Genomic DNA, 26,833 nt, shown 5'->3' on the forward strand with positions numbered 1-26,833 from the left:
TGAATCTCCTTTATCTCTTCATGGATTCTTGGATGCCGATTGAGTTGGCAATAAAGATGGTTACTCTTTCACCAGTACCTATCTTATCTATCTTGGGCATAATCTCACTTCTTGGAGTTCAAAGAAGCAACTCACGGTTGCTCGTTCTTCTGCAAAGGCAGAGTATCGAACAGTTGTTGCTATTGTTGTTGAACTTCGGTAGGTGTGTTCTCTATTTGCTAAACTTAGTGTGACTTTACGATTTTCTCCTACTGTCTATTATGATAATATTGGTGTCACTCAGTTAAGCTCCAATCATGTTTCTTCTACTGACCAATTAGCTGATCTCTTTACCAACTCATTGCTACGTCCTCAGTATCAGTTGCTAAGAGACCAAATTGGCCTTTCTAACTGTGGCATATCTTGAGGGGGCATAAAGAGCAGATGAGTTTTTGTAGTTTGACTTTTTTTAATATTTGTATAAATTCGTTTTTATTTTGTGTTGGCTAAATTAGTTGAGTCTTCTATAAAAATAGGATTCTTCTGAATCATCCTTTTGTTTAAGCGATTCTTGTTGTAAATCTGTAGTATATAGATATGATTCTTATTCAATAGAAATCTATTGGTTCAGTTCAACAAAACACAATTTAGTAATATTTATTTCATATGTGATTATTGTTAATGGTTGATAGCCCAAAATTTTGTGTTTGGCGTGTTTAGACTACCCTATAGATTGGCGAGAAGAAACAACAACTTAAATGCGGTTGTTCTGAAAATCACCTTACTAAATACGGTGTCATATTTTGGCTCAACAGGGTGGGGATAAGGTAAACCTGAAATCCCTGCACGGACTCAGTGAGGAATTATATTGAGCTTCACTTGATTAAGGGGTTTGGGTTCCATGTCATTTATATCTTTTTCAAATTGGTGTAGAACTTTTTTTTTTTTTTAATCATTTTGAAAGTAATTCATGGGTAAAATAGTTCCAACATGGATATAGTAGGAATCTTAGAGAATTTAATCACTCCAGTTTTGGATGGTAAGAATTTGAAGATTTCCTCACTTGAATGACAATGGCTTTTTATACGAATTTAGTTTACATATAGAAACATAAACAAGAGAATTTCAATTCAAACAAGAAACGTATTTTTATGGGGGCAGGTTGCTAGGTGGAACATAGTTGGTGGGTGCGTTGATAACCTTCACGTTATGAAGGGAGACTAGGGAGACTATAGTCTATATATCACGGTAGAGAGGAAGTCGGAGTTTGCCGAGTAGCCTACTCCTCGTTTCGTCCCCTCGGCCTCTTAAGCAAACGGGTTACATAGAATTTCAGGTCAAATGAGACGCAGCGTATCATCTCTCGATCTCACAACGGGGAAAACGAAATTGAGCAAGAGTCGGACACTGAAACGGCTACTACATCTGCGATGCCTACATTCTTCATGTACCCTTTCGGTGCTGCTTCCATGGCAAAAGTCGACTCATAGGAAGAAGAACAGAAGACGAGTTCAAACTGCTAAGCACAGGTCAGCTGATTTTACAGATTTCCGTGATCTAAACGGAAAGGATACCTTTGTGAGAAGTGGGGAGAATGGGGCGACAATTCACGGGAGGATTTAAGCGCAGGAATCGACTGAGGGAGAAGAAAGAAGAGGAGCGGCAGTCATGTCTGATCAATATTACAACATTGCCACCGTTCTCACATCGACAGACATTGATTTATGTTGCCTAATCGTCTTCCATTAATTGATGCTGAAAGTGAAACTCGAAAGTAGAAACCAACAAAGTCGCGCTTAAATAGTAGAAAAACGACCCTAACGGTTCAAACAGGGGCATCATTCCACAGATTAGGTGGTTGCAGATGATCTAATTAGTCTGATTTTTCGGTCTCCATTCTGTCACGCTGGCCCAAACCTGTCCCTAACACGTCGTTTATTAATGAAGTTTTGTCGTTTTTTATTTCTATAAAAAATTTGAAGTCGACCAAGCAAATCATCGCTCCATCGTTCCGCTCGAGAGAAGAGTTAGGTTGTGTAAAAAATCTTGTTTTTTTACCAAATCAATCAATCTATCATTTCACTTGAGAGAAATAACCCTATTTCTTATCTCGAGTTACTACGAAAACTGAGTAGTTTTGGAATTTCTGTTTTCTGTACCTTCACGCTCTATTTTCCTCTACTGGTGTACATCATTGACTACATTATCATTGATCGGCTTTGCCAGTTTCAGCCCCATTTCATAATCACTTCCTACAATGTTCACCGATCATCACAGAACAGTGGCCGACAGCCTGCAGAAGAGGAGTGGGAACTTTCCCACTCACTCTGCCTTCCCGTTTCGTTTTTCCCCTTCTTCCTTGTTTCTTGCTGCATTTCCTGGTTCCCACTCACTCTGCCTTCCCGTTTCTTTTTTCCCCTTCTTCCTTGTTTCTTGCTGCATTTCCTATTTTTACTTTTCTGCTCAATGAGTGCAGGGAAGGAGGTGTTGGGTTGGATTTATTCAGAATCAGACTTAAAACGACCCAAAAAACTTGGGTTTCACCCCGGAGGTTAAGGACTGGGCTGAAAAAAAATCTGTCAGGTTTCGGATCTGGTGTAAGTTTCCCTATACCCGACTGGTGGAGATGGAGATTGGAGATTTGGGGTTGGGGCAAGGATGGGGTGGGGATGAGGTTACAGGCATGGGGATTGGGTCGGGATCAAAGTTTTGAGTTTTGGGTTCTTAAAGGGGTCACGTTTTGGGGTTAGGGTTCAAGTTTGGGTTTTCAAAAACTCCGACCCCAATCTAACTCATGCACACCCTTAGGGGCCACAATCTAGGGTGAGTTGCATTCTAGTCATGTTGACTACTATTTTTGCTGTGCTTTCATTTACCTTTGGTTTCAATTTTTTTATTTGTTTTTTTATTTAATTTAATTACAAAATATTATGTTTTGTTTTTCAATGTCCGATTTTTATTTACCATTAATTAAATACCACTTATTCACTATCCTTTGTTTCTTTTTTTCTCTTTCATTTTTTGTTTACTTAATTTATCGCCACTTTCTCTAATTTTTAAATAGTACTATAGTTTAATTACTTTTTTGTTTTAATTTTATTTATTTATAATATTAAATTTTGAATAAATATATAACTATTTATAAAGTATTATTAAATTATTTTTACTTCTTAAATAGCCCCAAGTTTTTTGGAGGTCAAGATGTGTGTTTAGAAACCTGATCTAACCCAAATGGTGCCTTCCTTAATATAAGAGGTAGTATTCTTCCTATACATTGCATGAGATTCGAAAGAGGAGAGAAGGCGGTAGAAGGCCCCGCAAATGCACAAGGATAACTCATGGAAATGATTTTTGAAATTGCAAGAGATGATGATACTGCTAAGAACTTTCACATAATTAAAATCGCAAGAGATGATGATACTGCTAGAGGTTTTGGATACAAAACCTGCAAGATTGTTTGCAAAACCTTTCAGCGCTTTAGAAACTATCAAACTCAATTTCGTTTTTGCTACGTAATTATTCAATCTATCAGCAGTTACAAAAGCCAATAAGCTTGATAGGAGTTTGACTTATAAATAGAGGTTTGATCGTAAACTTCACTGGAGTTATCTGCATCTGGCTCATCCGCTCTCTGATTACTCTCTGTGATTGTGTAAACTAAAGGTTTGTACGAGTGAATGAGATTGGGGATAAGATTTTTGGACTTCAGTTTAATTCTTATTCAATGAATTTTATACTGTTATTTTCGAAATTCATGATAGGTAAATTCTTAGGTTTTCCATGAATTGTGAAATTCTAAGGTTAATTCTTAGTCGGAACAATGTAAGCTGCCTCATTTAGAATTTCCGAAGCCTCAAACAGCGTTTGCATTTTTTGCTATGTACAGAACAAGTTACATTTGTGTCTCTCCGTCCCTCACCACTTACCGGCGAGAGATGGTTGTAGAAACCTTCCAGAAATGGCCGCAGCGACTGCCGTCGTAAATTTTGGATCCTTCGCCAGAGAAGTGGCCATTTGCTCCACTAGAAACTGATGGCTTCCAGCGGAGTTGGTCCCTTGCTGAGACTTCATACTGGTGGTCTCTTCAACAAACCGTGGCTGCGTTAAGTCGAATGTGACGGTAGGGCTGGCGGAGCGAAGGGGGACCGGGCTGCTCGTTCCCCCATAGCTTGAACTTTTAGGCAGATTGGCTTGAGAAGGGTGGGGGTGGTTGTGCTCGCCATCGTATGTTGCAACTAATAGAGATCGATCTTCTGCACATCTTTGGACCTGAAGAGAATTAGTTTTGACCATGAATTAGCTCGGGTCCAGATCAACGGGCTTTATGAGAACTGAAGTAGATAGGAAGATTTGAGAGATTTTTACCTTCTTTTTAACAGGACAAGATGGAGCGAAGGAGCATTTGAAGTAGGCTCGGGGGCATGGGTTATCCCGGGTGACCTTTTGCCCGTATTTCCTCCATTGATATCCATCTTTCACCATCTGTGTGCAAGAAACTTGCTCGGTGAGGACTAGTAGATATTGGTTAAAATTCCGATTATTTCGATTTTTTTCTTCAGTTTTATGATTCAACGGTTTCAGAAAGGCATAAAATAAACTACAGAAGTAGATAAATTTGTAGTGTCGGACGCACCACAATTGAATCGGATGGATCAGTGCGGACAATGATTTTGGAAATTTTTGTTTTGGGAGATTTGCAATGTTTCTTGCACGCAGACTCTTCACTAGAGCTGCTATCCACCCGAGAATTGAGATTAACACCATTACCGTTAACTGCAACTTTGCTCCAGTCATCTAGGCTAAGACTCTCTTCTTTCCTCTTCCTCGACGAAGCGGGCTCCTTCTCCAGAGCTTTGGGAGTCAAGTCCTTCAACTGAGACTGCAAAGCCCAGAAGTTCTCACACATCACGCTAAGCATCAGGGTGAGCTTTTGATTCTCCTCGCTCACTCGATTCAACTCTGCTGCCAAGACAACCGTCTGTTCTCCAGCAACGAATTATAGAACGTCAAAATATTGAAGAAGATGAATGAAGACCGTGACAAACGAACAGAACAAGAATCATATACCCACCTCATCTTTCGCTGAGATTTTCCCTGCCGGATCAGTGAAGTCGCGTTTCAAGCCCGCAGGAGCCATCATATTGAGATCCAAGCTGAGAGAGGCATCCACGGAAGCAGATTCCATGTCTGGAAATTCAGCTGAGAGGACCAAAGCGAGGGAACTGATGTAAAAGGGGGCAGGCAGCAGACAGACCAGGAAGAAGAGGAGGGGGGAGGAGGACTATATAGACATGAATTAAGCGCCGTCCACAGGAAAAGACCTAGGAAAGAGCAGAAGGTGAAATGAATCTTACGAACGGGACATGAGCTTTGAATCGTCAGGGCGAATCGCATCCAGTTTCGGAAGGGTTTGAAGTTGTTAAAAGTAATGAAGAGATTATAATTACAGAAAGTGCGATTGGTGGAGGAGACGCAAGACTATGTCGGTCATGGCGTGGGAGGAGCTGAGTCAAAGGACAGGGAATTCCATCTTGACCGAAGGGCCAACCCAGTATTCGTGACTTTGAGCTGGTGGGTTCGCTTTCTGGGTCACGTTTTTCAACCCGTTCATCTTTTATTTACTGTGTCTCCTTTATTTTATCGTCGACAGGGGTTGACCCAGGACCCCGACGCCGCTAGCATCCAAATTGATGGTCCCGTACTTCAATCGTGGTTTATCCAGACAACTTGGTTTCTGGTGGGAACCACACTGATGCGTTGCGCTCCCCGATCCAGGCCGTCGATTAATCGCTTTCAAATTATTAAAACGTGCAGCCATGGCCCAGGAGGAGGGGTCCAGCCGGTACATGACAAGTCGGCAGTCATGGAATCTGAGGAGCGCGGCCGAGACCGTCCTTTGTGTTGGATTTCCGTTGGATAATGCTGACTTAGAGAGATGATTTTTACTCTCAGTCGTTACTGATTTTTGCTGATTACGTGCACCTCGGCAGCTTCGCACGGATGCTTCTTTGGCTAACGCCATCACAGCGACGTAATAAATTAGGAGTGACAACTCCCGCCGATAAACTTGACCACCATTATCCCCTTCCACTTTTTTTTTTTTGTGTTGATAATTCTACTGAAGTGAGGATGGGTTAGTAGATAAAGTGGAATTAGCATTATCGTTAACTATTCAGTCTAACATAAGCAAGGAACGTATTGGAAGTGAGTTTCTCCAAGACTATATCTACTTGGGAATAATTTAGGCAAAGCCACCTCTTCAAGTGCATAGTAGAGCTGGTTCTAGTAATATTGATATTATTATCCTTTCGCCTCAAGTGTCTCTCTCACTTCCTTCCTCCTGCTCTCTTTTTGGGTACTTGTAAGCGCCTAACTCCCGCCTAACGTGGACTCTCTCCCATACAAAATTAATTCCCTAACTTCTGCTAATCTATGTGCATTAAAATGGCCTCGGATTCGTTTCAATTGTCTGTGCTGTTACAGGAAAAATGTCCACCCATGAGCATGGACCAGACGCCATAAGCATAAAATTTTGGTTGAATATTGAATCAAGAATCTTCTTGGATTATGTGGAGGTAAGCTGAACCTGAGGCAAGTGGATGCAACAGGGCTGAGATAATCTTGCCTAGGTTATTGCCCCCGTCCTAGTGCATGAATTCCAAAGTCTGAATCAAACTTACAGCGGTTGCCTTACATTTACAATTTGATAGAGAGAAGACTTGACCAGGCTACCTACCCATTTACACATCCCATGTCCAAATGGGCGGATGTAGTTTGAAAGGAATATCGACGCAGATGAAGAAAACGAAGAAGTACAGATTCTGCTGGCAGTCAACTTGTCCATTTTACTTTCCCGCTGTAGAAACTAGATTCAGACTGCAATTATTTTTTTTTAAAGAAAATATAAAGAAATAATGAGAAATCGCCAGGAAATGAAAGGGACAAAAGATTACTCGAGTGTTGAGTCTTCTCTTGCCCCCCTTACCTGCCACCATTGAAGCTAAGCTCCAGGTCTCTGGCGGACAACACGTCTGAGATGATGTCAGGTCTTGAGATCAGCTCTTACGTGAGTTTGCACGAAAGTGCACCTACGTCGTCATTTTTCCACTGGAAGGAAAACTTTAGGTGCGATGGCTGTGTCGACTCATCCATTTTGACGTGGTGTGGGGTGGTCAAGAGAATGTAACACGAGGGTTGAAGATGAGATTTGAAAGGTTGCATGGATTCTGGCCATCGCGTAAAGATAAAGAGGTCCAATGTCGACGAGATCATAGGAGACTTAAGAATGATATGGAAGGGCTCCATGAACTGCAGAGTGGTGCTTTTAGATTGATTTTTGTCAAACGGAGTAACCAAAGCAATAACAAAGATTCAAAGAATGATTTTTCGACGTTTTTTCTTCTCCTCAAGAAGGTTTTTTATAAAACATTTACAACCTAATTTAGATCCAATTTAGATCTTAGGATCAGGAACAAATCAAGGAAATAAATTGTTTCCTATAATTATGGTAACAAATTACACAATTTACAACTCATTTCAACACTCTCCCTCAAGTTGGTGCATAAATGTCAATCATGCCCAACTTGTCAATTATACCATGAAATACTTTCCCTGATACTCCTTTCGTGAGCATATCAGCCAACTAACTCTCGGATGGAATAAAAAGAAATTATATAATCTTTGCATCGAGGTTTTCCTTGATGAAATGACGATCAACTTCAACATGTTTAGTCCGATCATGTTGAACACGATTTTTTGCAATTTCGATGGATGCCTTATTATCACAGTGGAGATTCATATATTCAACAAATTCAATCCCTAACTCCCTCAGTATATTTCTTATCCATAACAATTCGCATACACCATGAGCCAAACCTCGAAATTCAGCTTCAACACTTGATCTTGATACTACCTTCTGTTTTTTTATTTTCCACGTGACAAGATTACCTTCTACAAAAGTAAAGTAACCAGACGTGGATCTTTTGGTTGTCTGACCTCTACCCCAATCGGAATTTAACACATTATTTTGCAAATAACAAACCTTTTTCCTGGAGCACTCTTTAAGTATCTCAAGATCTGATAGACCGCTTCCATATGTTCTTCACTTGGCGTATGCATGAACTAACTCACAACGCTCATTGCATATGCTACATCTAATCTTGTGTGTGATAGGTAGATTAATCTTCCAATAAATCGCTGATAACACTCTTTGTCTGTTGGGATTTGATCTGGGAGAATTTCGAGCTTATGATTCATTTCTATGGGTGTCTCTACAGGTTTACAATCAAGCATTTCGATTTTGGCTAGAAAATCTAACACATATTTTCGCTGTGAAAGGATTACCCCATGTTTCGATCTTGCCACATCAATTCCCAAAATATATTTAAGTTGTTAGAGATCCTTCATTTCAAATTTAGTGGCTAAATACTTCTGTAAAGCTCGTATTTCACATGGATCATCTCATGTCAAGAACATATCATTAACATACACAATTAAAGTTGTTACTTTTTCTTCTTTGTGTTTTATAAACAAAGTATGATCTGAGTTACTTTACTTATAGCCAAACTCCTTCATTGTAGCCTAGAATCTCCCAAACCATGTCCTAGGTGATTGTTTCAACCCGTACAATGACTTATTCAATTTACATACTTTACCTTGACATAAAGAACCACTTTTAACTTTGGGTGGTAGCTCCATGTAGACTTCTTCTTCTAAGTCTCTATTGAGAAAGTCATTTTTAACATCAAATTATTGCAGAGGTTAGTCTCGATTTGCTGCTATAGATATAAGAATGCGAATTGTATTGATCTTAGCTACTTGTGCAAAAGTATCCTAATAGTCTATCCCATACCTTTGTATATATCCCTTTGCAACTAGTTGAGCTTTATATCTTTCAATACTTTCATCCGGTTTGAGTTTAACTATGAACACCCATCGACACCCAATTGTCTTCACTCCTTTAGGTTGTGAAACAAATTCCAAGTGGCATTCTTTTGTAGAGCTTCCATCTCTTCGTTCATCGCCTTTTCCATTTTGGATCACCTAATGCATCTTACACATTACTAAGAATATAAACCCTAGATAATTGGTCAATAGTAAATGCATACGATTTAGTCAACCTATGGGAGGACACATAGTTGTTGATTGAGTATTTGGTTTTAGCTCCAGGATCAGGTTCATAATGTTTCTTTGGAACTCATCTATTTAATCTTTGTGGATATCTAGGAGTTATATTTTTCGTAGGAACAGATGTTTCAATAGATTCATCAAACACATGATTCGTATTTACCTGAGGAGGAACGTTCCGGGTTGATTCTTCAGTTGATGGTGCAGGCGGAGGCAACTCTGAGGATTCTTCATGAGAAATTAATGATTCACTCTCGGCTTCATGATTGGGAGCACATTCTTGTTGCACATCATGACGACCTGATTGGTTAAAAAATTCATTCACCGCCTCTAACTCAGCACCTCCATTATTCTCTTGTTGTTTAAACAATTCATTCACCGCTTGTAACTCAATAAACTCAACCCTTCAGTATTCTCTTGTTGAACATTCTCTTCACTTGAGCTCTCCCCCTAAAGAGAATTCCGAGAGACTCCCCCTGAGTAATAAGGTTTTAGTTCATGAAAAGAAGCATCTAGAGTTACATGGAGTTTTCGGGTGTGTGGATCATAGCAGCGATATCCTTTTTGAAAATCAGAATAGCCAACAAAAATACATCGTTTGGCTCATGGATCAAGTTTATTTCGCAAGAGTTTTGGGATATGAACATATAAAGTACACCCAAAAACCCGAGGTTCAAGATTCGGAAGATGGGGAATTGAAATTAAGGAGTGTAGTTTTTGTTGAGGAGTTTGAAAGTCTAAAACTTGAGAAGGTGTTCGATTGATAAGGTAGGCAGCAAATTTGATAGCTTCGTCCCAAATAAACCGAGGCATGTTAATGCCAAAGAGAGAGGCACGCACTACTTCCAAAAGTTGTTTATTCTTCCTCTCTGTCAATCCATTTTGTTGGGGAGTATAGGTGCATGAGGTCTGATGACGAATTCCATGATTGTTCAGAAAATTACCAAGAGAAGCATCGACAAACTCAGTACCATTGTCAGATTGCAAAACATGAATTTGCTTCTGGTACTGAGTGTGTACCATTTGGTGAAATTTTTGGAAAGCTAGACTCACGTGACTCTTTTTTATAAGTAGGGATACCCATGACATTCTAGTGCATTCATCAATAAATGTCACAAAATACCGAGCTCGAGAAATAGAGGGAACCTTTGTAGGACCCCAAACATCAGAATGAATGACCTCAAAAGGTTCAGAACTCTTATTCAAAATCGGTATATATGAGATACGGTAGCTCTTAGCCAGTTCATAAGTGTCACAATGAAAATCTAAATTATTCAAACCTGAAAAAAGTTGTGGTCTCAATTTCTTAGGATAACCAAAGGAAATATGGCTAAGGCTTCGGTGCCATAACCATATAGTTGTTTGAGCATTGTCTTCACTACTAGCTTGATTTGTGTGACTGGTTTTCGATCCCCCATTCTCTGTTAACTCAAAATAGTAGAGTTTACCCCGTCTAGCACTATAACCAAGAATCTTTCGGGTTAGAATGTCCTTATAGACACAAAATGAGGGCCAGAAAGTTACAGTACAAACAAGAGTTGATGTAATTTGGCTAACAGACAACAAATTGTATTCAAGAGAAAGAACAACAAGGACAATATCTAATGTAAGATTATTAGACAAGATACTGATCCTTCCCCAGTAATAGGAGAAGTGCTACCATTGGCAGTGGAAATAATAGATTGAGGAGAAGGTAAAACAAATTTTAACTGACTGGAATCCCTCGTCATGTGATCGGATGCACCTGTATCCATAATCCAAGTTCTATTCTTAGAATATACAGAGAATACTGATGATTTACAGATAATACCTGGATGAGCAACATTTTCCATAGGTAACATTTTTTTCGCAACAATCTTTTTCTGAGGTTTTTTTAAGAAGTTCCATCACTCCGGATAACCAATAATCTCATAACAATGTTGTTCGAATGACTTTTTTCCCCGTAGTGAGTGCATACCCGGTTGTCAGATTTTACAGAAATTGGACGATAGCTCCCATTGGCTGTCTCTGGGTTGATTCAAAATTTTTTTTCTGGTCTGGTATGGGAATTGGGTTTGATCCGTTGGGTTGACCCGATTTTGGGTCCGATTCGGGAAGTAGTCTGGTTCGGTCTGAGTCTTGGTCGGCAGAATAATCAAATAAGAGCAAAGTTAAGCGATTTTTTTTTTACGTGTACTTCGTCGTCTTCATCTCCGGAGACGACAGTCCTTCTGGTTTTGTCGACGACGATATAGTTTGCTGGGAGGCCGAGTAGTGGCTTGACGTCAGCAGCTTTCAAAAATTCCACCGGTCTTCTTTGACGGCGATGGCAAAGGAAGCTCTCCTTCTTCACCGGGCTGGTGATTTGCCGGAAAGCCAAGCGGTGATTTAGCGGCAGTTCGGAAGCGGTTTGGTGAGTTCCAGTGGAGTTCTGTGGTGTTATGCGACGATAGAAGAAAAAAATAAAACACACACCATCTTCTTCGTTCATGGTGACGATGTTATGTTTTTTTTCCTTTCCTCCGACGACAGAGTTGTTGCTCTGGTCTTCGGCTATATGACAAATTCTACGTCCACGGCGATGATAGAAGACTTCTCCCATTCTGATACTATGTCAAATGAAGTAACCAAAGCAATAACAAAGATTCAAAGAATGATTTTCCGATGTTTTTTCTTCTCCTCATGGATGCTTTTTATAATACATTTACAACCTAATTTAGCTCCAATTTAGATCTTAGGACCATGAATAAATCAAGGAAACAAATTGTTTCCTATAATTACAGTAACAAATTACATAATTTACAGCTCATTTCAACAATTTTGAAAAGCTAATTCTTGTGAGAATATTTTGACTAGTTGTGAAATATTGAGAAAACTAAAAGTGAATGAATTTAGCATCACCGTCATCCATACTATTCACATTAAGCATTAAGATAATCTCACTAACGTTTCTTGTTTTTCTTTTAAACTATTTCAAGAATCACTGTACTGAGAAATATCGGCCCCCGTATGAGAAACGGTTTTTAAGGAAGTCTTCAATCATAATTTAAGTTCTAAATGTGTGGCGTGCAAGGAAAGTATATATATCATCTTGAAGACATGATTTTTGAATTTCATGTGAATAATATGATGAGTAACATAAGCTACGGGGGCTATTGAAGCAATGTTATGAACACCAAAGAAATGGTTCCCGACTTTAGTTCAACAGGGCTTATTCAATTACGGCAGCTAGCATGTCATCGCAAAATTTAGCACATGATGATTGACACAGACGGAGCCCCGCAAAGTCCGGCGCTGATGGGGAGGCTGCTAGAACAGGCGTATCGACACTCCATGCAGGTGGGCAACGCAACCGATGGGGAAAAGGATAGGCTAGACCGGTACGGGGCCTTGCAAAATCCGGCGCACACAGAGAAGGCAGACGGAGAAGGGCTCATGAAGGACGTCTCCAAAGTATTATTCTGAAAATCTCTTGTAACTACAACAATGGCCAAATGTTGGTGTCCTCACCATTCCCCTTTGCGGGTCGTAACAAAAATAGGTTCTGGGTTGCCTCCGATTGTTGCTCTACGGGCCAACATGGACGATCTCTCCCTCTGTACGCGAACGCCCATTTTCTCCTTTTCTTCTGTTTATTTGGAATTGTGAAAGGTTCGTTTCTTTCTTTTTCTCCGTTGATTCTGTTTCGGTAAGTAATTATCATTTTGTTTTTGATAGAGCGAGTTTGGTGTAGTTACTACAACAGACCACATCAAGTTTCAGAGAATTTTGTTAAATTTGGAGAGAAGCCGAGCTGTTGTTGAATATGTGCAGATTTTAAACCTGCATGGGCAGATTGTTTTGTATTTGATACATTGAAGTATTTTATTTAAAACACAACCAATTGGGCTCAACCCAGGAAATTTGGGCTCTGCCTGGGCCTTGTAATGAAATTATGATTACATTGTTCTGACTTTCTTTACTTTATGAATTACATTTGGTGGGTTTATTTAGTTTCAATTTTTTTAATTTTTGATAATTAGGTTATGATAATGTATTTATGCATGGAAATCTTTTTCTTTATTTTTTTTTGTGGGATACCGTGGTACATTAAAGTATTTTCTTTGAAGCACAACAATTTTGGGCTAAACAAAGGATAAATTGTGAAATATTGATCTTCACCATCATAATTTGCATTTAGTTGGCTTACACTTCGTTTATAGTCCAAGAATCAAAATGAACTAGATTTCCAGTTTTGCCCAGTTGAGCAAGGTTGCCTCTTGCGTTTTATATTGGCAGTAAATGTTTGCACTAGAAGAGAGTTGTTACTTGAGATAGTCATTTGACATCTACCATTTACCTTGAGTATAAAAAAAACGAACTCAGAAAAATTATTGGTGGTTTCTTTACTCAAAATATTCCATAGGTGTATCCTATCCACACTTTTCATGTGCCACTTTGGTATCCAATGCAATTAATATTTGTATGTTGTTGTTTTTTTTTACTCTTAGTATTTTTACAAATTATACTATTGCTACTTTTGATGCAGATGATTTAATATTTTTGAATTTGATGCTAAAAGTAATTTTTTATGATTAATGTAAATAGGTGTTTTTCCATCATACCTGCCTCATGCCAATTGTTGTCATCTCTTTCTAGTGAGAATATCCATTCTTGGCGTTCTTCAGCTATTCTCTCTACCAGTTGCCAATGTATTTTCTCATAACCTAAAGACTTTGTCTACCTTTTTGTAATTTTCTTTTCTTTAATGTGATTGACTCCATATTTTATTATTCAAATTGCCCTAGATGCTGTTTCAGATTTTGCTATTCAGATTTTTGTGTTTTTGTAAATTATCTTTTAGAAAGTGACAAAAGGATTAGAGTTACTATCTTCCGTTGACCTGCATTTCTTGGCCAACATTGGATTATGATGACTTCCAATCAATAACCTCTTTTTTGTGTTTTAATAATTTGTACTTTGTCATGCAAATTTTGGTAGACGAACCCATTGTAGCAAATACTAATTAGCTCACACACTTCCTGTTATTCCTTTCTTTATTGTATTTTTTCATAAATCAGAAAGTAGTGTGTCCAATATATGCTAAATGTTTGAGAGATAGGTGCAAGTGAGAATGAGGTGAAACAAGGATCATCCAATTGACATACATGATTGAGTTTCTACTGATATAGTGGTATTGATGTAATGTTTTATAAACATTCCATTGTTCGTTTTTGAAATTTTATTTTTTGCTTTGTATTCCTAGTGATTCGAACAATTTGTGTGCAAGGTTTTTGAAACCATTTTTCATTGAATTCCTCTTGTTGTTTCTAATGTTTATGCATTTCTGTGCAACTTCTTGTATTTTGTCTATGTAGTGGTGGTTCTAATCAATGAATCGTGTAATTTGAATTTGTATTCATTAACATAGTTGGATTTGATAGTGTTTAGAGAGCGGGTGAGCTAATATGGTCTTAGTTTGTGGTTGGATGCTTAAATCTATAATTTTAATAGTGTTTAGTTTGTGGTTGGATTTGATAGTGTTTAGAAGTTATACATGTTATATATGAAGTTGAACATTCAATTGTGTTAGATTAGAAGTACATATTAGAAAACTACAGTAAATCTATAATTTTAATATGCCACATGTTTTCATCTAAATTGAAACATTTTTAATGTTTTGTAGATTGCAAATCATCTTGATAATGTTCTAGCTACCCTTTTTGATATTTTATCAATTTCTTAATGGCAACATCTCATTTATGATGTTTTCTTTATTGATATTTTTAATGATATACTTATTTCTCTATGTTCTTTAACTATGCAATTTAAATTGGAATGACTCTGTTTTACACATTTTATATGGGATTATAGATCTTAAGGTTTGACTTTTAACTTCCATCTTCAAGTGTATTTATCTTGAGCAGCTCCAAGGGGAAGGTCACTCACTCATCCCTCTGAATGAGTTTGTTTTACACATTTTATATGGGCTTATAGAATCTTTAGGCTTGACTTTTAACTCCAATCTTCAATTGTGTTGATCTTCAGTAGCTCCAAGGAGAAGGTAAAGAACTAACTTCCACATGGGGCTGCCACCCCACCCTCTTTTACAGCTTAAATGATCAGCTCTTCACCTCAACAGCAGGTGCCTTAGGGGGGGTTACCTCCTCGGATGCTTTGTCGTTACATCGGCCGTGAGGATGACCTCGAACTAACTTCCCACCATGCTAGTATTAACGGGACAAAGGCAGTTCAATGCTCATCGTGTCTCTGTCCGAGACTGATAATGGATGAGAAAAGTTAAACCAGAAAGGAGTAGTAAAGACAACATCATTAACTCATTCTTGGGATGGTACAAATACAGACGTCAATCTACAATCTTCTGTAAATATACCTCTGCCCAAAAAAGGTCGAACAATTTGTCCATTCATCTTTCCATTTTCATGTAAGAAATTGAAAATTATGTACCTAAACGTGAAAGAAATTTCCCACCACACCGGACCGATATTGAATTCTTGCGCGTTATTGTTCCTCAGTGCTTTCACTTAACATGAATAGGACAAATGGAATAGTGAACTGGAGAGAATTAATTAGATTAGTTGAGAAAATAAAGGTTGCCTAAGCAAAATTGTAAGCGATTTTAGTCAACTTGAAGGACGAGATGATCTTCAACCGCATAACGCTCTTCAATACTTGAAGTCGTTAGTGGAGCGCAGATAAAGCTTCATCTCGATGTAGGGGTGTCAGAGTGGTTCCGTCCACTCTTGTTAGAATTTGTGGTCTGAGTTAGGTACTTGGTTTTCCGCACTTTAAACGGCTAGTTTTTTCGGGTTGTATTGGCTAGGTATCTGACTCAGAACTCCGAAGTTAAGTGAGCTTGGGCAAGAGTAATTCTAGGATGAGTGACCTCCTGGGAAGTACTCTTGCCTACGACTTTAACAAGGAAATGAAGGGGTCCTTCATCTCCACAGTTTAATTTCGATCATTTGGAAGAAGGCCTTGTTTGATCTTCTTCGAATTGAAGGACAGGCGACGCTCGCTTTTTTCATTTTTTTCTTCCTCTCTCCCGCTCTCCCTCTCTCGTCTCCCTGTGCCTCTGAAGTCGCTGCTGCCATAAAATCGATCTCGTCCTTCGTCTCCGGCCACCGTCTCAGTTCCCTCTCATCTCCGGCCTCATCTCTCGGTCTTCTCTCGGCCTTGCCCTCTCTCTCGTCTCCGTGACTCCCTCTCTTCTCTCGGACTCCCTCTCTCTCACTTCTCTCTCTCTATTCCCTCCCGACCTCCCTTTCTTCTCTGTTTTCTCCCTCTCTTCTCTGTCTTCTCCCTCTCTTCTCCCTTTGGGCCTCCCACTCCCTTCTCTCTCTGGCTAATCTCCTTTCCCCCAAAAATACCTTCCGATTTCGTTTGATTTTCTTCGATTTTGGACACTTGGGCATCGATTGCTTAATATCTACTTCGATTAAGTATCAATTTCACCCTTCGGCTTCGGATTTCCACAAATTTCAGAAGGTATGCCTAAACCCAATTTTTTTTCCTTAAATTAGTGTTTTATTTGATTTAAATTTATTTTCAGTGCGCAATTGGGGGTTATTTGTGCATTATTTTGGGATTTAGGGTTACGGTTTATAGTCTAAATTCTTGATTCGTGTATGGATTATTTTTAGGGTTTGCTGCTCGATATTTAAGGGTCCAGTAATTAGGGTTTATGGTTAAGGATTTAGGGTATTTTAGGGATTAGGGTTTTTAAGGTTTAGGGGGTTTAGGGTTTTTAAGGTTTTGGGAGTTTTGTGTTTTTAAGCTGTAAGGTTTTTTGGGTTTAGGGTTTGGAATTAGGGTGTAGGGTTTAGGGTTTAGGGCTTTTAATGTATGAAGTTCTGGAATTAGTGTTTAGGGTTCAGAGTTTAGTAGGTGATAGGTTTTAGGGTTTAGGGTTTAGGGTTTAGGTTAAGGATTTAGGGTATTTTAGGGATTAGGGTTTTTAAGGTTTAGGGGGTTTATGGTTCTTAAGGTTTTGGGGGTTTTAGGTTTAGGTTTTGGAATTAGGGTGTAGGGTTTAGGGTTTATGGCTTTTAAAGTATTAAGTTCTAAAATTAGTGTTTAGGGGTTTTTAATCCAATTCAAGTAGGGTTGAGTCGCCTACACGTGCATCCATTAGCCAACGAAACCCGACCCCTATCGCTGACGAGGTACAGTTCATAGTGACAGCGAAGTTATATGGGGCTCTACGAGGGTCTTCTGTGAATTTGGACGTGATGTGTGTGTGTTTTCATTGTTTAGTGCATATACATTAGTGAAAATAATTTAATTAATTTTGAAATGTGTGAGAATGTTGTTGAGAATTTTTTAAGTGCTATGGAATATTTTTACCATGTGGTGAGGAGATTCGGGTATTATACATATCCACCACATGGTATTTTCTTTATGGTTTGTGTTTCAGTGACGAGTAAAGGTTGTCTAGTAAAGTTTTTTCCGTGAGGACCGTCTCGGATTTAGATTATACATGGCTGCAAGAAGACAACCAAGTGGTCGAACATATGATATTTGGACATTCGATGATGATAGCAAAATGCTCGATCTCTTGGTCGAGCAGGTCAATCTAGGGAACAAGTTGCCTAACGGGGTGTGGAAGCATGAGGTATACATGGACTGTGTAAATAAGTTCAATGAAGACACAATCATGAAAATAACTGTAGAGCAGGTGAAGAATCGACAAGAGCATGGAAGAAAACATATCAAACGGTAACGAGCCGTATCAACACTAGTGGGTTTGGTTGGGATGCAACCACACAACGAGTTACTGCATGTAATTGTGTATGGCTTTATTACATAAAGGTTGGTAAATCTGTATGGCTTGACTACATGATGTACTATAAAATATTTTTTATGTTTGTCACGTTAGAATAACTCTATTCCAAGACGTCTAAATAATGTTTTATTCTTGTAGGAGCATAAAGATGGCTGAGAAGTATAGACGTGAAGGCTGCCCCTTGTACGACAAATTAGCTGTGGTGGTGGGAAACACAATAGCGGTAGGGTCAGGAGTTGTAACATTTGTAGATCAGGGCGAAGAGGTGATCCATGAATCGGAACATGTCCCGATAGATGAGCCAGAGGATGTTGATATAGTTAGGGATACTCCATCACCATTATTAAGCATGAATGAGTCTCTAGGTAATCAATCTGAAAGAAGTAAACGGTCATCTTCAAGTCGTCGTAGAAAGAGAACCGAAATGCCCGATAATGACACTAGTAGAAGAATCTTTGATGCAATAGATCGAATTGCTAAGACATTTGCGAATTTCATGATGAAAGACGATATTGTAAGAGATTGGGTCAAAGCCCTCAGGGAAATCCCGAACTTGCCTACAGAATTGAAGTTTCGCGTTCCTTCATAGTTGGATACGCCAAGTAAGAAGGTCATGTTTACGGAGATGACAGTGGAAGAGCGGGTCGAGTGGCTTAAATTTTGTTTTGAAAACTAATTGTAATGCGTTATAAATACACTATTGTTTTGGAATATTGTTATGTATTAGGTATGATATTTGAATTATGACGTTGTAAGACTTATGAGTATGGTTTGTATTTAAATTTGATATGTTGTTGTGTTTATATATTGCATGGATGAATATGGTGTTTTGAGTATGGATGTGGAATGTGGATGAATGTAGGATGTGGAATGTGGATGAGGGTAGGATGTGATTGAATGTAGGAAGTGGGAATGTGGATGAATGTAGGATGTGATTGAATGTAGGATGTGATTGAATGTAGGATGTGGGAATGTGGATGAATGTAAGATGTGGGAATGTGGATGAATGTAGGATGTGATTGATTGTAGGATGTGGGAATGTGGATGAATATGGTTGTTTATAGGTGTGATTGCAAATAGGTTATGATTGAAGATTGATGTTTATTTGTGTTTATGAATTTTAGGCGATTGAATTTGTGGATTTCCATGGATACTATGACAGACGATAAAAAGGTTGCAACTATGGTTGCATTCAAAACTTTGTTGATCGCCATGGAAAGATATTATCTGTACCATTGCAACAGACGTGTACCACGTTCTTGTGGGATGAATGGTCCATTGTATTTGCAAAAGGCACTAGACAAATCACCAGTTAAATTTCGGAAAGTTTACAGGATGAACCAACTGGTATTTCACAAATTGGTAGATATACTTACTAGTAAAGGGTTTTTATCAGTCACAAAGACCATCTCAGTTGAAGAACAACTTGCATATTTCCTCCTAACTATTGGTCAAGGACAAGTGTATAGTGTCACAATAGAGATGTTTGATAGATCAAACTGGACCATAAGTAAGTATTTCAACAAAGTGTTGGATGCAATCCTCAAACTTCACTCTGATTATGTCAAACGGCCTTCGGAACGCACACACTCGAAGATTTTAACCAATTCAATGTTTTATCCCTACTTCAAGGTAACATCACTTCCTATAACTAAATAATTTTAGATTAATATACAAAGTTAGTAAATATTAATTGAAAATGTATAATTAGGATTGTATTAGAGCTATTGATGGAACTCATATCAAAGCCAAAATTCCACTTGAAGATCAACAAAGGTTTTGGAATAGAAAAGGTTATCTCTCACAAAATGTGATCGCAGCATGTTCATTTGATATGCAATTCACTTATGTACTTGCTGGATGGGAAGGGTCAGCAGCCGATTCCCGTGAACTGAAGGACGCATTGACTCGTCGAGATAAAATTTTTGTACCTAAAGGTAAGTACTATATTTTTATGCAGTCATTTTTTATCTATTTTATCTTTAATTATTTTATGTGGTATATAATTTTTATTATATAGTCGATGCTGGTTATGCAAATCTTCCGGGATTTTTGGCTCCATATCGAGGAACCTGATATCATCTGCAAGAATTTGGAGATAATATTCCTAGAAATGAAAAAGAATTATTCAACCGAAGACATTCATCTTTATGGAATATTATTAAGCGAACTTTTGGTGCTTTAAAAGCTCGATTTCAAATGTTAAAAGGCACTCCTCCATTTTCTTTTAAGGTCCAGGTGAAAATTATACATGCTTGTTGCATATAGCACAATTATATACGTGCATAAGATTATGATGATATATTTGAAGATGAAGATGATGATTCGGGTGGGGAGCTTGGTGGAGGAGGTGATTCGGTCCAATTAGGTGCAATGGATGATACAGACAGCGACGATTGCGATGATCTTGATGATGTGGGTAGCCAAGTAACAAGCATTTGGAGGCAGAGTGCATTAGAATCCACAAGAGCCGCACAATTTCGAGGTGCCATATCGACTTCCATGTGGAACAATAAATGATGGTTTACTCTTATTACTTTTGAACATGCATAATTTATATGTACTAAACTTGTAACTTGTTGATTTTAATATTAAAGGCACGAACTCGTTATTTGAATAAAATTTTTTTAGGTTATTTTCAAAGTTGTATATGTATTTATTTATTTATTATTTTCAATTTTATTACTATATTAAACTTCATATTTAAGTCTCTGGTAAATAAAATATAATTTAAGTATGCATTTATTAATTAATTACTTTTAATTTTGTCAAAATATATTATTAATTAATACCATACAAATCTATCTTATGTAATTAATATAATACTTTTTATTCATTAATCATAATTTTTTATTTACTCTATTGTATTAGTGATTTAATAATGGTAATTAAAATATTGTTAACTCAAACACTTGGTTTAATTAACTTATTTTTATAATTAATAAAATCAATGGTTTTAAACTTCTAAGATGAAGATGAAGATAAAGTTGTCCACACTAACACCCTATTTCGAAGATTTCGAAGATGAAGTTGTCCACTCTAACACCCATTTCGAAGATGAAGATCATATAGATGCATAAGATGAAGATGAAGATGAAGATGAAGATGTCCCCCCCTCCCCCCATTTAAGGACAAAGACTTTGTGAAAGACCGAACTGAATAGAATGGATTATGTAAAGCTGCAATATCCAGCTGAAACTTGCTGTTATGGAAGCTGCCCTCGACCATAAATTTTAAGGGTAGATTTAGGAAAAAACAAAGCAACATCAACTCTACGTTCTACCAAGAATAATAATAATGCACTTGGCTCAGATAACAGAAGACGAACGTAAATGAAATTGAATGCCCAAAGTTTAGGCAGAAGAAAGGCTTGGAGTGGTGTCGGCAACAGTAACAATAATAATAAACATACAAGTACGTAGGGACAGTAAATAGAGACCGAATCCGAGAAGAAGAATCCAAGAACTGTTTACTTTCTGTTTTTTGTTGACAATCAATGGTGCATTAATTTGAAAGCAAGTATTATTATTGGAGCAGATTATACGAGAGAGATTATGCTTTAATCAACTCACGCTATCATAATTCATAACCAACGCCAGTGGCTTCTACTCATACCCAAATAAGCGATCAGTTGCTAAATTCAACCAACCGCCTACTAAAAACTGACACGTTAACCCATTGCCTTGTTTAATCAGTATTCTAACCCGGAAGAGATAAGGATAAACAGAAGTTAATCTTTTATCAGTATTTTAGCCCGAAGAGATAAGAATAAATAAATCCCTTATCAATTACTTTCTTTTCTAAATTCAAAATTCAAAATTCAAAATTCTCTCTCTCTCTCTGTACACGTAGGAAGAGACCACCGTGCGAGCTGGATTCTGACGAGGTAAAAGTGAAAAACTTTCCGAGGCCTTTTAACAGCGTATCTTGTCAGTTTTCTTTTCGGGTTAAAAAAGGGTAACGTTTTTCCAGGAAATGACTAACAAACCATTTTCAAAGCCATTAACTTGTAGACGACAATCCAGGCCATAAAACGAAATTTATTACACATAAAAACAGAATGAAACAAGCATAAACGATAATAAACCAGTCCAATCCATATTGCACCATCTCACCCAGTCGCCTGAGAAGGCAGGAATCGATCAGGAACATGAATGAACACACCATTATCATACAAAAATTAAACTAAAAGAAGCCGGCAAAATGAACTATCGAAGATGATCTATTTATTACACTGAGAGAGAAATGAAAAGAAGTGAAATTCCAAATCTAAGATATCATTTCATATAATAAAAGGCCATGGCCTGGACTCGAGTCTCCCCGTCGATGATGGCGATCATATTTTAAACAGATAATTCAGGCAGGAGTCTCTCCCTGAGACGCTGGCGAGGTCCATACAATATCTTTCAGCGCGGGCCTCAATTCTTTACTACAAAAGTGATTGTACTCCAAAGTGTCCCCACCGTCCTTCTTCACCTCCACCACCAGAAACGACGGCGTCAAAGCGAAAATCTCCGCCGCTATAGACAGTTTTCCCTTTCTTCCCCTCTCTTGCCCCTGCAGCCGCACGCTCGTATCGCTCTTCTTCACGCTGAACTTGCCGGCCTTGGCTACCTCCTCCAGCGTCGATATCACACTGCTCGCCGGCTTCGTCGTCGCGAATCTCATCTCCTCCTTTTCCATTTTTTTCTCTTCAAACAAGGGGGACAGATCAAAGCCTTCTGACAAGGAAATGATGTGGAAGGCATTGAGTTGTTCTTTCCCTTTCAACATTTTTTCCTCCGATTTTTTCTCCTCTTCCTCGTCCCTGTCCCCGTCCCGGAGCCTCAACGTTCTCGGTAGCGATTTCTTGAACCAGGGGGTCTCCATGAGCTTGGAGATGGTGATTCTCGTGTTCGGGTTGGGATCCAGGAGTTTGGTAACCAGACGGCGAGACTCTGGCGAGAACCACGGCGGGCACTTGAAATCTCCTCGATAAATCTTCTTGTACATGGCAACAATGTTATCGTCCTGAAAAGGTAAGAATCCCGCAAGGAGAACGAAGAGAATCACGCCGCAGGACCAGAGATCCGCTTTAGCGCCGTCGTAGCCCTTTTTTCCAATGACCTCTGGCGCCACGTATGCCGGAGTACCGCACGTCGTGTGAAGCAGCCCGTCATGCCTCAGATGCACAGACAAGGCGCTGAGACCGAAATCGGTCACCTTGAGATTCCCTTCCTCGTCGAGTAGGAGATTCTCGGGCTTCAGATCCCGGTGGTAGACGCCGCGGCTATGGCAGAAATCGACAGCGGAGATGAGCTGCTGGAAGTAGCACCTCGCGACGTCCTCCCGAAGTCGACCTCTGGCGACCTTGGAGAAGAGCTCGCCGCCTCGAACGAGCTCCATGGCGAAGTAGATCTTGGACTTGCTGGCCATCACCTCGTGAAGCTCGACAATGTTCTGGTGGTTTACCATCTTCATCACCGAGATCTCTCGCTGCACCTGGTCCATCATGCCGACTTTGATCACTTTCTCTTTAGCCACGACTTTCATGGCGACGCTCTTGCCCGTTACCAGGTTTCGGGCGTGGTAAACCTTGGCAAAAGTACCGTGGCCCAAGAGTCGGCCAAGCTCATACTTACCGTGAAGCACGTTCGGCGTCTCCTGCTTCTTTGCAGAATCCATCGTCGACGAATGTTTCGAGGGAGGGGTGGTAGTGAGGGAGCGGAGGATGGATGGGGACGGGAGCGAGCGGCTACCCGTCTTCAACGTGTTTCCGGTGGCAATTTCTGCCGCTGGTCTTGATCTTCCAAGCGGGTAATTCAGAGGTCGACAGCGAAATTCTGCTCATCTTGCTGCATTCCCTACGGAGGGGAGAAGTGCAGAGCTGAAGCAGAAGAAGAACGAAGAGATCGAGGCTGTGACGGAGCCACAACAAGTGACACCTCTCGGGTTTTCTTCTTTTCTGGGGCGTCTCCCAAAGAACGCTTAAAATACGTGAATCAGGGGAGGATAAAGTTACCGAACTGCCCTTGTTAGTTCGATTCAGGGGGGGTCGACCGGTCGATATTTTCGGTACTTAAGAGAAACTGCGTACGCCGACGAAACACTTGGATCGGGAAAAAGGCAGAAACGTTAGGCTATTCCGTAGGAAAAAGGAAGGAATACTCTGGGGAAGGCAGTTGCGTGCTACCGTAGCGCGCGAGGCACGGAGTTTTTACATCTTTCTGGTAGGGTAGGTGGGGCCGATTCGGGGTCAGTTGAGGACGCAAATAATGCATCTGTTGCTGTGGTTTCTGTCGTTTTCCGTATTCCTAAAGAATAAATGCGGAAGGGTCCTCTTTTAACAAATGTCCTCCTGGCTCCCCGCTTCCCGAGGCACGAAACTCAAATCATGTGGCCGGGTTGGGTTCAGAATTCTATTGGAAAAAGGTTAAGATTCCCAAACCCTCGACTCTGTGTGCCGAGTTTGCACATGGGGACTCGGAATTAACATGTCAAATTCACAGTGGACCGGAATAAAGAATGTTACATTCTAATGTGGGCCACCTACTGTGGGCTCACTTTATTATAGGTGGGTATTAAACGAGAATGAAAAGTTTTATAGGAAGTCGAGACTCGGGACAAAAAATTGACCAAATAAACAGGAAAATAGTAAAAAATAGAGCGCGTACATGAGACAAACCAGCTCAAATTCTATTTCAATTTTTTTATTTTTTTATTTTTTAGTTTCATTGAATTATTGTGATGTCATTACTTTGCAGAGCGTCTAAAGCGGGCGCAGCCGAAGAATTTTCAACTAGCAAAGGGTGGCCGCAAAAAATAAAAAAATTGGATAGCCGGGTTACAGGGGGACAGGTACACATATGATAAAAGGGGCAGGGGGAGTCAGATCCGAGTCGGAGTCGGACCTGTCAAGTCTTTAAGAACCGAGGGACACTGTGTCAGTCTCCAGCACTTTTTTATAAAGTGGGAAACTGAAGTTGGAAAGGGCGTGGTGGAGCAACGGAAATGTTTTGCAACAGCATCATAGAGTACGTGTCATGTAGGGTAGGGCAAGATAGGGGTACCGGTTTTTTCTGAGTGTGGTCGTGGACGGCTGCGATTATGGGTCCACAACCGCAACACTCATTTGTTCTTTAGTCATCAAAAAACATTTTCATGATTAATACTTGAATAAGAAGCTTACAACCATACAAGCAGGTTCACTAAGGCCACCCTCTCCTGTATCTCTTACCCCTTCAATTCTCCGTGTCACTTCAGGTATTAATATATCTATGTAAGTGACTATGTCAGTTTCATGCTTAAATAACACATATAATATTCACTAATGCATCTAAACCATACACATTAGAAGCCTTATTTTTTAAGTATTTGCATCGATTATGACATCGTTTCTCCAATTTTACGTGGCTAATAATTGACAGAAAAAAAAGAAGAGCGATTTAGTCTGTACTTAGACGCATACTATTTCTTAATCGCATCGACTTTAATTAACCCTTTAAGTAGTAGAAGACACGTTTTCTGCTTCCACAACCGTTGGTCTTTCTTCTTTGGAAGCTCCTCCTCCCTCGCAAAATCGATGGCTCCAATCCGGTTTCCTCCCATGAATTGGCTTCCTAATCAGTCAATTCTTGTTAAACTGTATTTTTAGTATGAATTGGCTTCCATGGCCGATGAGAGAAATCCCCCGCGATCTCCACGTTTGATTTGTACAAATTTGACTGGACTGTTGCGTCCGCTATTAAAGCTTTGATCACATATTCTCATTACCAACAGTTCCGCAATCGATCATATCAAGATGAACCCAAGTGGCACACCCTGAACCTTAACGTCACCGGTAGCTTCTCAATTTGCAGACCATTGAGCTGTAGTTTTCACGAGGTGAGCAGATTGATGTCTACATTCATTGTTAATTGTAAGGGCTATAGCTGTGGTTTCTTCGCAGACGCTTGTATTCTCTCAGGTCTACATGAGCGTGTAGAAAAATTGCAGAGAGTTTTTGGTTTTGGTTTTGCTGAGTTAATGTGAGATAGTTTATGAGATTGGGGTTTCATGTGCGTCTCTACGTCGAGCGAACATCATGTAAGAGACAGGACAAGCATCATGGAGCAACTGACCCACGTCGAGTAAACTTGTGGAGGGGAGCTCCTTGTGATGCAAAAGCGCAGAGAACTGAAATAAGAGATAAGGGATTTTAGTGGATTTTGAGTTCAGTAGAAGGGTTCCTCTCATGATATGAGATGTGAGGAACATGGCAGAAATTTGTCTCCATACAAGCAGCAAAATCGACTCATCCGCACAATAAAATGGTCCCCAAGTGGCAAGTGCCTAGTAGTGAGTGGTTGTCCACACAAACTTGGAAGTTTGGCAGTCTTCAACTTGGTGAGGACTGTTCTGTCTTTTACCTATCAACTGTTCGATAATTTTCCTCAGCCTACCTTCAACTTGAAACCCCAGCAGATTGTTTGCCCTCAGACTGCAAGCATTTAACATTGTCTGGAATTGCTGGTGCCAAACTGCTTAATGGAATATTAAACTTCAAACATCGTCCACACTAGACAAATCTGCTGAGGTCTCAATATGTATAATAAGCAGTCATGATTCGATTCAAAAAAAAAAAAGGATAGAAAATTGAAATGTATCAACCATCAACTACTGTGTTAGAATTAAAAAAGAGGGCAATTCATGGATGGATGAAATCATTGAAGCAGCAGAGTCGAGATCTTGGGGAGGCTGCACCTTCTCCCAGCATGTATTCAATTAGAATAATACATTATTCTGTGACCGATTAAAATACTGAGAAGATAAGGTATAAGAGCAAGTATTGACCGCACGCTGTAGCACATGAGGAACCCTGAACCAGAGACCGAGCTTCACAGGGATGCGTCACATCGACTAACAATGACAAAAAACGAACCTTTCGAATATTACCCTTTATATAATTTTGATACGTTGATCCATGTATATTATAGATGAAGATAG

At 39.4% G+C, this 26,833-nt stretch overlaps 2 protein-coding genes across 2 annotated transcripts; both read right to left on the reverse strand.

The window, feature by feature from the left end:
- Nucleotides 1-3,800: 3,800 nt before the first annotated feature.
- LOC137946464 (probable WRKY transcription factor 40) lies at nucleotides 3,801-5,368 on the reverse strand. The gene is made up of 4 exons (XM_068792772.1): nucleotides 5,051-5,368; nucleotides 4,613-4,957; nucleotides 4,345-4,461; nucleotides 3,801-4,248 (listed from the first exon to the last, which is right to left on the reverse strand). The coding sequence occupies exons 1-4, from the start codon at nucleotides 5,162-5,164 to the stop codon at nucleotides 3,895-3,897; spliced, it is 930 nt and encodes a 309-aa protein (XP_068648873.1). The 5' UTR covers nucleotides 5,165-5,368; the 3' UTR covers nucleotides 3,801-3,894.
- Nucleotides 5,369-21,893: 16,525 nt separating this feature from the next.
- Nucleotides 21,894-23,826, reverse strand: LOC137945192 (CBL-interacting serine/threonine-protein kinase 6-like). The gene has a single exon (XM_068790969.1). The coding sequence runs from the start codon at nucleotides 23,531-23,533 to the stop codon at nucleotides 22,226-22,228; it is 1,308 nt and encodes a 435-aa protein (XP_068647070.1). The 5' UTR covers nucleotides 23,534-23,826; the 3' UTR covers nucleotides 21,894-22,225.
- Nucleotides 23,827-26,833: the final 3,007 nt, after the last annotated feature.

Source organism: Aristolochia californica, unplaced genomic scaffold (assembly GCF_029961685.1).
Source record: "Aristolochia californica isolate CCGP_79_NKW_82.1479 unplaced genomic scaffold, dmAriCali1.0.hap1 SCAF_12, whole genome shotgun sequence".
Classification (NCBI taxonomy): domain Eukaryota; kingdom Viridiplantae; phylum Streptophyta; class Magnoliopsida; order Piperales; family Aristolochiaceae; genus Aristolochia; species Aristolochia californica.

Coding starts and splice junctions, on each gene's coding strand:
- LOC137946464 (XM_068792772.1), bottom strand. CDS start 5,164: ATGGAATCTGCTTCCGTGGATGCCTCTCTCAGCTTGGATCTCAATATG. Junction 4,462..4,612: donor ATCCATCCGATTCAATTGTG/GTGCGTCCGACA, acceptor TCTTGCACACAG/ATGGTGAAAGATGGATATCA. Junction 4,249..4,344: donor CTTGTCCTGTTAAAAAGAAG/GTAAAAATCTCT, acceptor AATTCTCTTCAG/GTCCAAAGATGTGCAGAAGA.
- LOC137945192 (XM_068790969.1), bottom strand. CDS start 23,533: ATGGATTCTGCAAAGAAGCAGGAGACGCCGAACGTGCTTCACGGTAAG.